At 44.0% G+C, this 13,186-nt stretch overlaps 1 protein-coding gene across 1 annotated transcript in view; it reads right to left on the bottom strand.

Moving 5' to 3' along the window:
* Positions 1–11,412, bottom strand: part of SLC20A2 (solute carrier family 20 member 2) — a gene marked incomplete at its 3' end in the record, with an annotated part of 32,441 nt that extends 21,029 nt beyond the window's left edge. Inside the window, exons 1-4 of the mRNA XM_081999265.1 lie at positions 10,308–11,412; positions 5,395–5,535; positions 4,084–4,169; positions 1,936–2,032 (exon numbers count right to left, since the gene is read on the bottom strand). Of these exons, the coding sequence (XP_081855391.1) occupies positions 1,936–2,032; positions 4,084–4,169; positions 5,395–5,535; positions 10,308–10,596 (613 nt within the window). The 5' untranslated portion in view covers positions 10,597–11,412. The remainder of the gene's footprint in view (positions 1–1,935; positions 2,033–4,083; positions 4,170–5,394; positions 5,536–10,307) is intronic.
* Positions 11,413–13,186: the final 1,774 nt, after the last annotated feature.

Below are 13,186 nucleotides of genomic sequence, written 5' to 3'. Positions count from 1 at the left end.
AGAAAAGCCCATGTTCAAAATGTATTCAAAACCAACATGAATGAGCCGATCATTTTTAACATATATATCAGTTAGTGCAGTATTTAAAGGTCTAGTTGACATGCAACTAAACATTTGCAGGTTTAGTCTTCCAATTCTCTGTTACCCCACCGTGACCTTATGTCCAAAGAAGTCAGGGGCAAAACTCCCACATTAGGGCTGCTAAAACAAGTTTGCAGTGATTTTATACACTAATGCATGTTAAACTGTGCTGCCCATTAGGGTAAGTATTTACCTGACCTTTGCTCTGGTCAATAAAGCCTGATACTTAGCTTAATCTAAGCCATTATCTGCTTATGATAATAGCTTAATGTACCACTTGAGAGCTGAGGTTTCAGTCCTGCAATGCACAATCATGTCAGTAACTCGTGTTCCTGTAAGTATCCCCCCAACAGAGCAACTTGCGTTTGCTCAATTAAATGACCAGACCCTTAATGAAGAAAGAGCTTGGACTCTGATCTTTCAATCCCATGTATGCACGCCTATCCTGCAACCTATGTGATTAATTCATCCTTGTGGGTAAATGTTGCCAGGACAGAGGCCTTGGAGAGTAAATATGTATTTCCTGAGTATGAAAAATGGAGTCCCACCTTTCTATTTATGCACTTTAGAGACTGCTAAGCTGAAACAGAAGGGACATTAAGATTCTTATTTCATTTGTTTTGCTTAATGAGTCACTGCAGAGTGCCTGACCTACTTCTACAGTACAACTAATGAGGAAATGTTGGTTATACAGCTGATTTACTGTGAAACATCTTGGATACACAGCCATTTAGACTTAAGAAAAAGGAATAGTTGAGTTATGCTACCCTCAAAGTGGGAAGTTCTTAAGCTTTTTATTAATTTCAGTAATGCTATGCTATGGAGTAGAGCCTACCAACTGCATTTATCTAATACATCTAGCATGTCAGGTTTTAGAGGAAACAAATTTCTATTCAGAAAAGGTCACTTTCTAAGCCTGCTTTCTTAATTCAGGAGCATGTTCAGGAGTCTCTCTTCAATTGCCTGTTCGTTCCTAGCTCTGGGGCAATAATCTAATCTAAAGATAACATTTAATGACCAAAGTCTTCAATAAAGTAGTCGAGAGCATTGAACATCTTTTTTCTGAACTTTTTTGCTTCAAGTGCATGTTTAAATATAGACTGTTTAAGTAAGGTTAAATATAAACATATAAACGCAAATATATAAACATAAAATGTGTGAATATAAATATACAAACAGAAATATAAAACATAAATGTAAGTTCAAATATAAACCCAAACATCTAAATGCACATAAAATATACAAATATACGAAAATATAAACAAAGTCCTGAAAGTGACACATATAATTTCCTTCTACTGAGTTGCAATGGAAACACAGCACCCAAGAAAGAACATGCATTAAATGCAGAAATAGGCTCAGGCAATCTTATCATTGAAGGGAAATAAAGAAGTAAATTTAATTAATAGTCTCCATGCCAGATCTGCCAGAACAGTGACTCTGCCGATTTCAGTGGAGCGTTAGGCTGAGTGCAAACAGCCTACCTGTTCTCACCGCCCACTCTGAACCTCCCTCCCCGATGCGAATATCTGAAATACCTCTGAGAGTTCAACACGTGCTCAGATTTACGAAGACGAAGCTGGCAGCTCAGCATTTCCCCTTCCTCTAAAGAGGGATTTTTTTGGTAGGTGCGCTCTTCCCCGCTAACCCGAGTGATCAGGAGGGAGTCACAAAAACACATACACGAATAGAAGCATGCGGGGAGGTGTATGATTTACTCTTGCCCTTGTTAACTCCTAACGCAGAAGATAACCGGGTGGTGTCGACAGTGACCTGGCAGCACGCTGGCAGAGCATCACTACACACTGTGGGAAGCCTCCCTCCCGTGCCTCCTGCCACGGACGGCTCGCTCACCTGGTGCCCCCGTGTACATGATGGAAAACACGTTAATAGCTATGGTAGCAGCATAAAACACTGGAAGTGCGCGGAGACCGTTGGGCACAGGGTCTTCCTGCATAGAAATCGGGGGGAAAAAAGGAAACATTAGCTGGATTTTCCACCAGATTAATGTCAGCGTGAACCACCATGAGGAAAACACGTGCTCCCGAGTCAGTGCCAGGCAGATGGAGCTTTGGGGTGGATGGTGAGGAAAGGATGGTGACCTGCCTGGTTACACCCAAATCCACAACACCAAATCCGCAAGCACCAGCGTTCTGGGGAAGCTTGACACTGTTAATGGGAACCAGGGAGACAGGTTGTACTTTCATGTTGGCTGCAGACCTGCTGGCTGACCTGGGGGCAGGTTTCTGCGAGTGTTTTCTTACCTATCTTGTCTCCAAGATGAGGAGCCCCTTTCACTCAGCACAGCTGAAGGGTGCCAAGCAGGACAGGGCTTTGATATTTTTGGGGTGGGGCTACAGGCATCAGTGCAACTCGTCCATCGCAAAACCTTATTCCTAACCTCTCAGTTTTGACTGAGACAGCCTGGCACTTTCCACCAGCTAACAGAAATCCTCGTCATATTAAGTGTCTGGCTGTTTTAGGCAGGTTACATACATACAGCGAGCGTGCGATGTTCAGCTGTGTGCTGTGCCCGCTGCCCACCGCTGTCTCGTGCCCTTGGTGCTCACGAGGAAAGGCTCAGCTGACGGTGCAGCGGAAACGCACCGTGCTAGCCGTGGAAAAGAGCTTTTGTGAGGAGACTGCTTTGGCCTTCTGAGGGGCTCCGCATGTTTGCAAAGAGCCTGGCGAAGCTAAGGGCTGGCGCACGTGGCTTTGTTTCTTGCTGCCATGAGCTATAAAAGGGAGCCGAGAGAAGGCTGCAGCTGCCCTGTGCTACGCGCCGGACCCAAGGCGTGATGCAGCGCGGGCTGTATCCGCAGGGCCAGCTGCTATTCACATACATCCCCAACAAGGGCATGAACCCCTACACCAGGGCACGGACTCGCAAGCTAAAAAACTGCTTTTTTATGCACACACACACACGCAAACTGCTACCTGCTTATGCCAGAAGCTCCACAGATCTTACTGCTTTGTTAATGGCACAGATGGCAGTCAGAAGACAAATTCCTTATCTTGGACTTTTTCAGCCTCTTGAATGCTTAAACATGTAGCTTTCATACCAGAGTTCATGTGATTTTGATGACCAGTTTCTTAAGCTGTTAGGTTTTGAATGCAATAGAGGAACTTTTCCTCATCCTTTATGCAACCTGAGTAATTTTAAATTCAAAGTTGAGTCCGATCAAATTTATTGCTGACATTTATTTACATCAGAAATAAAGGATGATGAAGCTGAGGTTACAGGTGGTATTATTTATAGCAGAAGAATTAATCCCTCATCTATTTAAGTTCCCTGTATAACTGCTAATATAGTGTCCCTTACTTTAGGTCATTGTCATGCGCTGCACTCCCCCATTCTAGCAAGTTGAATGGTGTGAGAGAAATGGAAAGAGCAGATTAAAGTGTTCTGTTTTCCAGTTCATGCTGGGTGGCAGGTAGATTGTCTTCTGCACTGGAGATATCTGGACTGGTATTACCTCAAAGCTGCCACTTTTGACTGAGGTCACTAAAACCCATTGATTCAGGTTTCTTGATTAATCTAGGAAATATATAGATGCCCATCTTCTAATGTCTGATGTGCTAGAAAACCAAAGCTTAAAATTTCACAGCTGTGAAATACCAATTAGAGTATCTCCGAGGGAGGACTGTTCTGTTCAAATAGCAGTCAGAATGGCTATCGTAAGGCTAAGTCAATGCCAACAAGTTTGTACTAATACAGAAGCAATCTCAATGTACTATCCTTTAATAAAACAGAATATACAATATTAATTATCACATAGCACCTTCTAAGCCTCAAATACTTGTCAAAACACTTACTCTGAGCTTTCGGAACTGCTAAGAGAACTGCAAGTACAGTTCCAATGGCTGGAAAAAAAAAATTACTGGTCTCCTGTCCAAAAAGCAAGCCGCAAACTTTCAACGCTGGAAATGCCAGCATTCAAATGGGAGGCTAGAACACAGCCTTCATACCAAGCACTCATTATAATAGTGAGAATTCTTTACCTTGTTTAAAATGAAGAATCTAATCAGCACAAAGAGAACTCCAGACATCAAGCCAGATAACAGTGGGGAAATAAACCAAGAGGCAACTGTGTTGAAGAAAAGGAAGAATGGAACATGAAATTAACAGTATTCTTGCATAGTAAAGTAAGTAAAGCAGTTAATGAGCAATAAATTTAAAACAGTTCTTGTACAACTGGAATGAATGTTCCATATGTTTACTTACAACTGGTGCAACTCAATGTCTACTGACACTCACGAAAGTCAAAGTAATGCTAGGCACTATTAGAAACACCAGCCAAAATATTTCCCAGTAATTTTGCAAGTTTAGCAATCAAATTAATCAGGAAAGTTTCTTGTAGTTTCTTGAAGTGGACCAAGAAAGCCCTGTAATTTCCTAATCACCATGACCACGAATGTTGCAAGTAAGTGGAAAGCGTCTAGCAGGATGCCATGCTGCTTCGCAGGGTTAAGTCTCAATTTCCAAAATGCCATAGAAGCATCAACTGTAATGAATAATGCATGTACATTTTTTGCAGGCCAGATTTGCAAGTGTCCAGGACTGATTTAACTGAAGTAGGTGGCAAAACTCCCACTGATTTCAATAAAACCGGATTAGGGCAGCGCTCTGGAAATCTCATCCAGAGTGATTTATTGTTTGTGGCATGGTTACCAGATTGATTCTGCTGTCATTGCAAACTCTCTTCTACTTTCAACAGAATTTTAAAAAATACACACTGCTCCAACTTTTCTAAAGCTCAATTGTATTTTCGTGCCTTCAGCATCAAATCCTTTTAATACAGGGTTTAGGCTGGGACTTGGGTTACAAGGCTTCCAAAACAATAATGAAAACTCCTTCACAACCCTGTCTGGCTGTGCTGACCTTGGCAGTGGGAGGCTGCGAGTTAAACATGTGCTGTATGCCCAGCTTTTGCCTCCCTGAAGCTGGTGGGTGGAGAAACATGACTGTAGGCATTCACATGATGGCTAGCGTTGTTGAGAGCAAGAACGAGGTGGTATGAGCTGCCACGAAAAGAATTAGAAGAGGAGGAATGTCACCTTGAAGCATGTCTCTGAAGGACAGTGTCTCCTCAGCTTACCACTGGGGAAGCGCAACTTGTGTCTTACCCCTTTCTCCACTGGAGACACACTTAATGAACATGGCGTGAGTGCATCGTCTCAATGACAGGGCTGGGGTGGGAAATAATTTAAGAAGGGAGTGCTACCAGCTCAAACCAGATTTCTGGGAATGTTTTTTACAGGCAGTGCACACTATTTCACACTCCCTCATGCATAAAAGGAAACAACACTTACCAATCTTGACAAGCTGCATCCACTGGACTCCCTGCGTGCCAATTGCCACCAGAGAAAATCCAATTGTAGCACCTACGATGCAATGGGTCCCCGATATCGGGAGTTTCAAGAACGATGCAATCAGCTGCCAAACAGCAGAACCTAGGGAAAAAAAGCCAACCATGTGGTATAAACAACAACAGTAACAATAATGTCATGCAAAAAATTCTTCGCCATGTACCCACATTCTTTTACGAGCGCTGCCTACACTCCACATGCACAACACACATCTCCTAAAGAGAGTTTTGTTCCTGTTCTGTCTCTAAAAGCAGATACTAAGAGTGTTTAATAGCTTTGAATGCTGCATCTTACTTATGACTTTTTATTACTAAAAGCTCTTTACACTGCACAACAGTTTTGCTTTTTTTTTTTTTTGAAGGCTTTCAGTATTTACAGCTGGTCTGATTAAATACACAAACTGCACCCAGTCTGCATCAAGCTTAGAAAATCTCATTACTGAGAGCTGAACTTGGAAGCCTCCAAGTGATCAGTGTGAGGAGGCATCCACTGTCTCATGAATTAACTACCCATGCTCCTAAATTCAGATACTACCAGAGAAAGCCTCAGATTCTGGGACAGGGAGTTTTTATGTCTCTTCTCAGTGACGCATGGCCATCTGGAGTCTTCTGTAGGAAAACCTGACTGAGGAAGGAATAAGGACTCTCTCATCTGCAGCTCATTGCAGCACTGGAGAAATTCAGAACTGCAGAAAAGGCTTATCTTAGTCATGGAGTAGCCAAAGATACCCTTGGCATAAGGAAATAAGATCTGTTAACTAACTAAGGATGGTGGCTAATGGTCTATAAAGTAAATGCGATGCCTGGTGTCCCAACAGACAGCCCAAGGAAGAATGTTTGCAAAGAGTGCAGGGAAAAAAAAAAAAAAAAAAGACAAAAAAACCCACCAAGCGCCAGAGAGGATGCCTCATATTTGTTTTCAGTCCCAACTTTCCGTAGTTAGATCAGACCACAGTCGGCCAGCAAGCCCTCGAGCACACAGCTCTGCACTCCAAATCATTTTCGCATTGCAAGGACCAGGTTCCCTGTTCTTCTTGCAGAGGTGCTAAACTCAGGACACCAAAATAATTTTGGCAGTGACACAAGCTTTCTGTGGTTCTCACCTAATATTAGAGAATTCTTAGAAAAATCTCTTCTTCATCTTAAGACTTCACGGCCTTCATGTGTTAAGAGGCCCCATTGGCAGCAATCAAACTGCTATGAGAGATCCCGTATTTTCTGGCTCTTGCCACCAGAGCTGCAGCAGACACAGGTGATAAAGCAAGGTTGCTGAATATATGCTGTTATTCGAAATCTCAGCCTCCATCCTCAATTCCAACAGGAGAGGATGGTTTGAAGGTCTTGAAACAGAGCCATCTGCAAATGGTGACTTGCTGGCATCCTACACGGCTACAATTGGAAGTCAACCAGTTTGTAAAACTGATCTTGCCTCGGTTACTATCCCAAAACAACTGGTACCCCGATTGCTATTGGAAATTCTAGATCAAACAAGGAACACCTGCTCTTTAATTTTTTGGCTACTCTTCCCCTGTACTAAAATAAAAATAAACACACTTTGAAACCTTTGACATGAACTTAGAGACCAGCAAGTGGAAGTGAGGTGAAAGAGAAAACAGATGGTAACATCTGTAAAGAGCCAAATAAACAGATAAGCCAGCCAGCCATATATATGTAATTACAAAATACTCGGTTTAAAAAGTAGGGAAAATGCAACCGACCCACAGCTGCACTGCAAATGTGTAGTTAGGGCTGTGTGTTTTTTTTTTTTTGTTAGGGGGGAATAGAGGGAGTATGGTGTTATTTCTTATTTAATCAACTTCACCTTGAAAACAAACAGGGGAGCAAGAGGGAAAGTGGTGGAGGACTGATGGATGGTCTGAGAAGGACAATGTGTGGTCTAAAGAAGTTTAAGGAAGCATGTTAAGGAAAAGAACAAAATACAAATCAAGCCAGAGCAGGACTTTCCTCTGGGGCTTGCAATGCCGCAACTACCTACATCAAAGCTTTAACTCCTCTTTAACGTAAAATGCATGTTCCCAATTCTTATCTTCGCAAAAGTAAACTAGGAAGCAGGAGGCTCACTAGACCTGTCACAGAGCCCCAAATTCAGACTCTTCCTTCCTGCTAACACTGTGGCCACACACCCTTTCCTCCCAGTTGCTACCTCCTAAAGAAAGAGGGCTGCCTGGGGACTGGCCCGACGAAGGCAGCCCCGGCTTTTGGCTCAGGGCGCGTTTCATGCTCCCCCGCTGCTGAAGGCACCGCATCCGTTCTCCTGAGTCTCTGGTGCTGTGTGCCAGCCGCGAGCCCCCATCAAGTACCGCGCTGCCCGCAAGACTGAGTTAGGACTTCGCTTTGGTAATCCTGGCTGGGGTGTCCTCTCTGTCGGTGTCATCTCCCCAGGCACACCAGCTGCTGACTTCTGCTCCCACCAGGACCACTAGAACAACACTCAGGCAACTCACGACAATAATCTGACAATTCGTTAACGCTAGGGAAGTACTACAATTTACCCCCAAGAGCAACAGTCCCTAATAAACCTTCCCAACTGCCTAACAAACAACATTTTAATATGCTACAAATTATTACAAAAAGTTGCATTTAAAAATCTTCATCCCGTTGCTCCCTGCTTCCTTCTCTCTTAGGAGAGAAGGTCACCCTAAAAATCACCATCTGCTGTTTGCTACAAGCATCAAAGGATCTTCCAGCAACATCTGGAAAGAGGATACAGTGACTTTTGGTCTCTCCCAGACTGTTGACTCATTTAAGCCTCATCGAAATTCAGAAGCTAAGTCCATTCGCAAAAACATGATCATGAGGCATGAGAGAACGGGGAGGGGAGGAGATGCAGAACAAAACCAGAAAGAGGTAAAGAAAACATCCAGGAAGGCTCAGAGAAAACACAGAAAAAATACCATACATCCACAGAAAAGCTGGAGATGGACTTGAGGAAAAACAAATTGAAATCTGCAGTTTGTAACTTGTGATTAATTCTGAGATTTAAAACGTGGAATTTCTTCTTAATGCCCTTACTGGAGGAAGGGAATGCAACTGGTCATGAAGTTCACAGAGGCTTATGTAAATATGCATGCAAATAAGTTGTTTTCTTTGAGCTTCTGGCCAGTTGCCTCCACAGGGGGCATCTGAGACTTAAAACTTTGCCTGGCCAGGATCAGGATGCCATAAATAGATACAGAAAAGGAAAAGAACCCTTCCCTTGTGGGGACCATGAGTATCAAGAATGTGAAGGTCAGAAGATGCAGGTCAGTTACATTTCAGACGGTGTATGCTGCTCCCGGGCACACGCCCATGGGAAATGATGGAGCCATCTCGGGAAGCAGACGGCTAAATGATGCAAATGGAGTGGTACAAAGAAGCCACCCCACAGACTGAGGGAAAGACCAGAAATCTGCAGTTGACCTTGCAAGACGTCAGGGAAGAGGAACTGATGGGGGTGCCCAAGAGCATTTGATGTGGTTTAAGTTGGCAGCCTCACAGAGGGACCATTTGGGGAAGCTGCTGTGGTCCCAGCAGTGATTTCTCACTAACCAACCCTTCTTTCCCGTGGGCAGTGGAAGGTGGCCAAACTTCAGGAGGCTCAGGAGCAGTGAAAGCCGAAGGAAACACCTCCTTGCTCTCAAGCACACAAAGCCACCTCAGACAAGTCCAGAAACCAGCACCCAATGTCCACTTTGATCCATTAAAATAAAAAAAAAGCAAATTTTCCCAAATTTCCAAAAATTTCCCCAAAATTTCCCAGATTTCCCCAAAGAAATGGGAAAATAACCACATGTAGTAGACCTCTGCATGGGTTCACCTATCTCACATGCAGGTCCTGCCTGAAAACTGTGGGGAGGCCAGAGGGGGTAGGTGGAAATAATATTTAGGTTAGGTGTAAGGAGGTTTGAGGAAGAAAATCTTGGAGTGGAGCATCACTTTCTAAGAGAGGACTCTGCGACGCTCGTATAAATCACATCGCCCTGGTGTGGGATGCCATGGAACTGCCCGACTGAAGAAGTGGTGGTGGGGTGGGCAGGCTGGCCCCTTGCCCGGGCTGCCTCTCCCACAGTGAAAGGGTTTCCTTCCTGCTGTCTCCTGCCCTTTAAAAGCAGGTTTGCTCCTGATCCTCAAGGGAGCTCTCCAAAAGCTCACAAAGCCTCTTGCATATAAACAAAGAGTAAATACCGTGGCTTAATGTTACTTACCCCAGAATATGCTATTTGTTCTAAATGGAGATTAATTTAACTGCAAACAAAAGCACGCGGAGCAGGCTCTAAGGTACGTTGAACTGCTGTGGGTTTGAGTCAGAAAAATTAAAAAGACCTTAGATGTGTGACCATCTATCTTTACTGCCTGTTTAGTTTTGCCACGGGAAAGGGTGAAGTGTATGATAAATTGCAGTCACTCATCTAGACAACCATTTTAAGCAAATATGTTTGGATTTTCTGTAATTTTTTTAAACTACTTAGGTAATTCCTTCTCGTACGTATTCACTGCAAACTGCTATTTCTGTAGGATCTTCTGTACAGTCACAAATGCTGTCTTTACATATTTTCCATGTACCATCATAAAAACTTCCAAAATAATCTTTCCAGTAGCCTAGGAATACACACATATGATCCGTTTTGTTAAACATTTTTTTCTTCTATTAGTTATATGGCTGAACCACTAAAAAATGTAAATGATTAGAAGCTTTTAGAAAACACAAGAGACTAAAAAAGAAATACAGGCCCTTGCATTCACACAAAACCAGACGTGCAGATCCCGAAGATGGGAAGACTTAATTAACAATATTCACAACGGACAGGATGACAAACGCACAACGAACATTACTTGGAATAGGAAAGTCTTACTTACCAACCATTGCACTCACTTCTCCTGCCATCAGTAGTGGGACAGTGTTGTTGTACAAGTTAACATCAATGATACCCTTCCGAATCGTTTCTCCTACTTTTGCTCCCAGTAACACTGAGCCAGTGGTTTCAAAAACTGAAGCCAAAATGCAAGCCTGGCGTAAAGTAACGACACCAGAGCCCACAGCCGTTCCGAAAGAATTGGCAACATCATTTGCACCAACTGAAAAGGCTAAAATAAAAGCAATGATAAAACCCACAATGACCATCCACAGGTACTCGTCCATTGCCATCTTTCCCCAAACTGTAGATTAGCTTCCCCTTTGCAAATAGTTAATAGTCAAGGCTGGAGGGCACCGTAACGGATTCGGAAAGCAGATTTCTTGTAAACAATGAGTTCTCTCTGGAAAGTGCTGGGTAGTGTTAGAATGTGAAGAAACTGCTAACTGCTGATTTTCAAACTACTATAAATACTGTTCATTTGGCTGCCTTCGGTCAGCAGTGAAACACATTCCATATTTTGCTCCCAAACTGGTACAGCTGCGATGTTCTGTCCTGCAAGAGAAAAAAAAAAAAAAGAAAAAAAAAAGAAATTTTTTTTTAAAAAAAGGAATACTCAGCGGAGCCCATAACAATGCGCGTTTTCAGAAGTAAACAGATGATTTAAATCCACTAATGGGGTCCTACCTCAGCATGTGACTGCTCTAATCATAAAGCAATTCAGAAAAAGTTAAAATTAGGTCACCTCCAAAGCAATACGTTTCTTGCAATATCACTGACCGAGAAAATCTTTTGAGCAATTTAACAGGATTTAGAAAGGTTGAGGGTTTTGTTTGTTTTGAATTTACCGAGCAGTGTGAGAAGCCCTCTTTCTAGAAGGAGGATCCTTCTTGGCTCTTTACACCCAGTGAATATAAGACATGTAGAATATATAGACCATACCATTCAGCCTGACTCCCAGCTGATGTATATCACCTAGCTCCACTGACCTCAGCAGAGCTCTCACGTTTTATCAGCTACAGACAGGGATGCACTCCTTCGAAAAATGATTTTTTCTATACGTCTGTCTAGGAAATGCCACTAAAAATACTCTGAAGAGAATTAGTATTAATCTGTTGCTGTTACCACATCCCAAGCAGTAAGAATGGCTGGAACTCAGGAAAAAAAGGAAAGTTTATGACCTTTGGAAGAAGGGGCAGGCAACTCAGGGGAACTATATGGATGTCATGAGGTTATGCAGGGAGAAAATTAGAAGGGCCAAAGCCCAACTAGAACTTCATCTGGCTACTGCCATAAAGACAATAAAAAATGTTTCTATAAATACATTAGCAACAAAAGGAGGGCTAAGGAGAATCTCCATCCTTTACTGGATGTGGGGGGGAAACATAATGACAAAGGATGAGGAAAAGGCTGAGCTACTTAATGCTTCTTTGTCTCAGTCTTTAAAACTAAGACCAGTTGTTCTGGGGCTACCTGGCCCTCTGAACTTAAAGATGGGGACAGGGAACAGAATGAAGCCCCCCTAATCCAAGGGGAAATGGTTAGCAACCTGCTACACTACTTAGACACACACAAGTCTACGGGGCCAGATGGGATCCACCCAAGGTACTGAGGGAGCTGGCGGAGGTGCTCACCAAGCCACCGTCAATCATTTATCAGCAGTCCTCGCTAACCAGGGAGGTCCCAGTTGACTGGAAGTTAGCAAATGTGATGCCCATCTACAAGAAGGGCCAGAAGGAGGATCCAGGGAGCTACAGGCCTGTCAGTCTGACCTGGGTGCTGGGGAAGGTTATAGAACAGACCATCTTGAGTGCCATCACATGGCACATACAGGACAACCAGGTGATCAGGCCCAGTCAGCACGGGTTTATGAAGAGCAAGTCCTGCTTGACTCACCTGATCTCCTTCTATGACATGGTGACCCACTTAGCGAGTGAAGGAAAGTCTCGGGATATTGTCCATCTGGCCTTTGACACCGTTTCCCATAGCATTCTCCTGGAGAAACTGGCTGCTCATGGCTTGGATGGGCATACTCTTTCCTGGGTAAAAAACTGGATGCATGTCCAGGCCCAAAGAGTTGTGGTGAACAGAGTTAAATCTAGTTGGTGGCCCATCATAAGTGGTGTTCCCCAGGGCTCAGTATTGGGGCCAGTTCTTTATCAATGATCTGGATGAGGGGATTGAGTGCTCCCTCAGCAAGTTTGCAGATGACACCAAGTTGGGTGGGAGTGTTGATCTGCTGGAGGGTAGGAGGGCTCTGCAGAGGGATCTGGACAGGCTGGATGGATGGGCTGAGGCCAACTGTATGAGGTTTAACAAGGCCAAGTGCCGGATCCTGCACTTGAGTCACAACAACCCCATGCAACGCTACAGGCTTGGGGAGGAGTGGCTGGAGAGCTGCCCAGCAGAAAGGGACCTGGGGGTGCTGGCAGTGTGCCCAGGTGGCCAAGAAGGCCAACAGCGTCCTGGCCTGTATCAGCAATAGTGTGGCCAGCAGGAGTAGGGAAGTGATTGTGCCCCTGTACTCGGCACTGGTGAGGCCACACCTTGAATCCTGTGTTCGGTTTTGGGTCACTCACTACAAGAAGGACGTTGAGGTGCTGGAGCGTGTCCAGAGAAGGGCAACAAAGCTGGTGAGGGTTCTGGAGCACAAGTCTTATGAGGAGCAGCTGAGGGAACTGGGGTTGTTTAGTCTGGAGAAGAGGAGGCTGAGGGGAGACCTTATCGCTCTCGACAACTACGTGAAAGGGGGTTGTGGTGAGGTGGGTGTTGGTCTCTTCTCCCAAATAACAAGCAACAGGACAAGAAGAAATGGCCTCAAGTTGCGCCAGGGGAGGTTTAGATTGGATATTAGGAAAAATTTCTTCACCTAAAGGGTTGTCA

This window comes from Phaethon aethereus (genome assembly GCF_964289735.1).
Source record: "Phaethon aethereus genome assembly, chromosome: 4".
In the NCBI taxonomy this organism is placed as follows: domain Eukaryota; kingdom Metazoa; phylum Chordata; class Aves; order Phaethontiformes; family Phaethontidae; genus Phaethon; species Phaethon aethereus.
The sequence above is the reverse complement of the archived record's forward strand: the minus strand, read 5'-3'. Positions and strand labels throughout refer to the sequence as shown.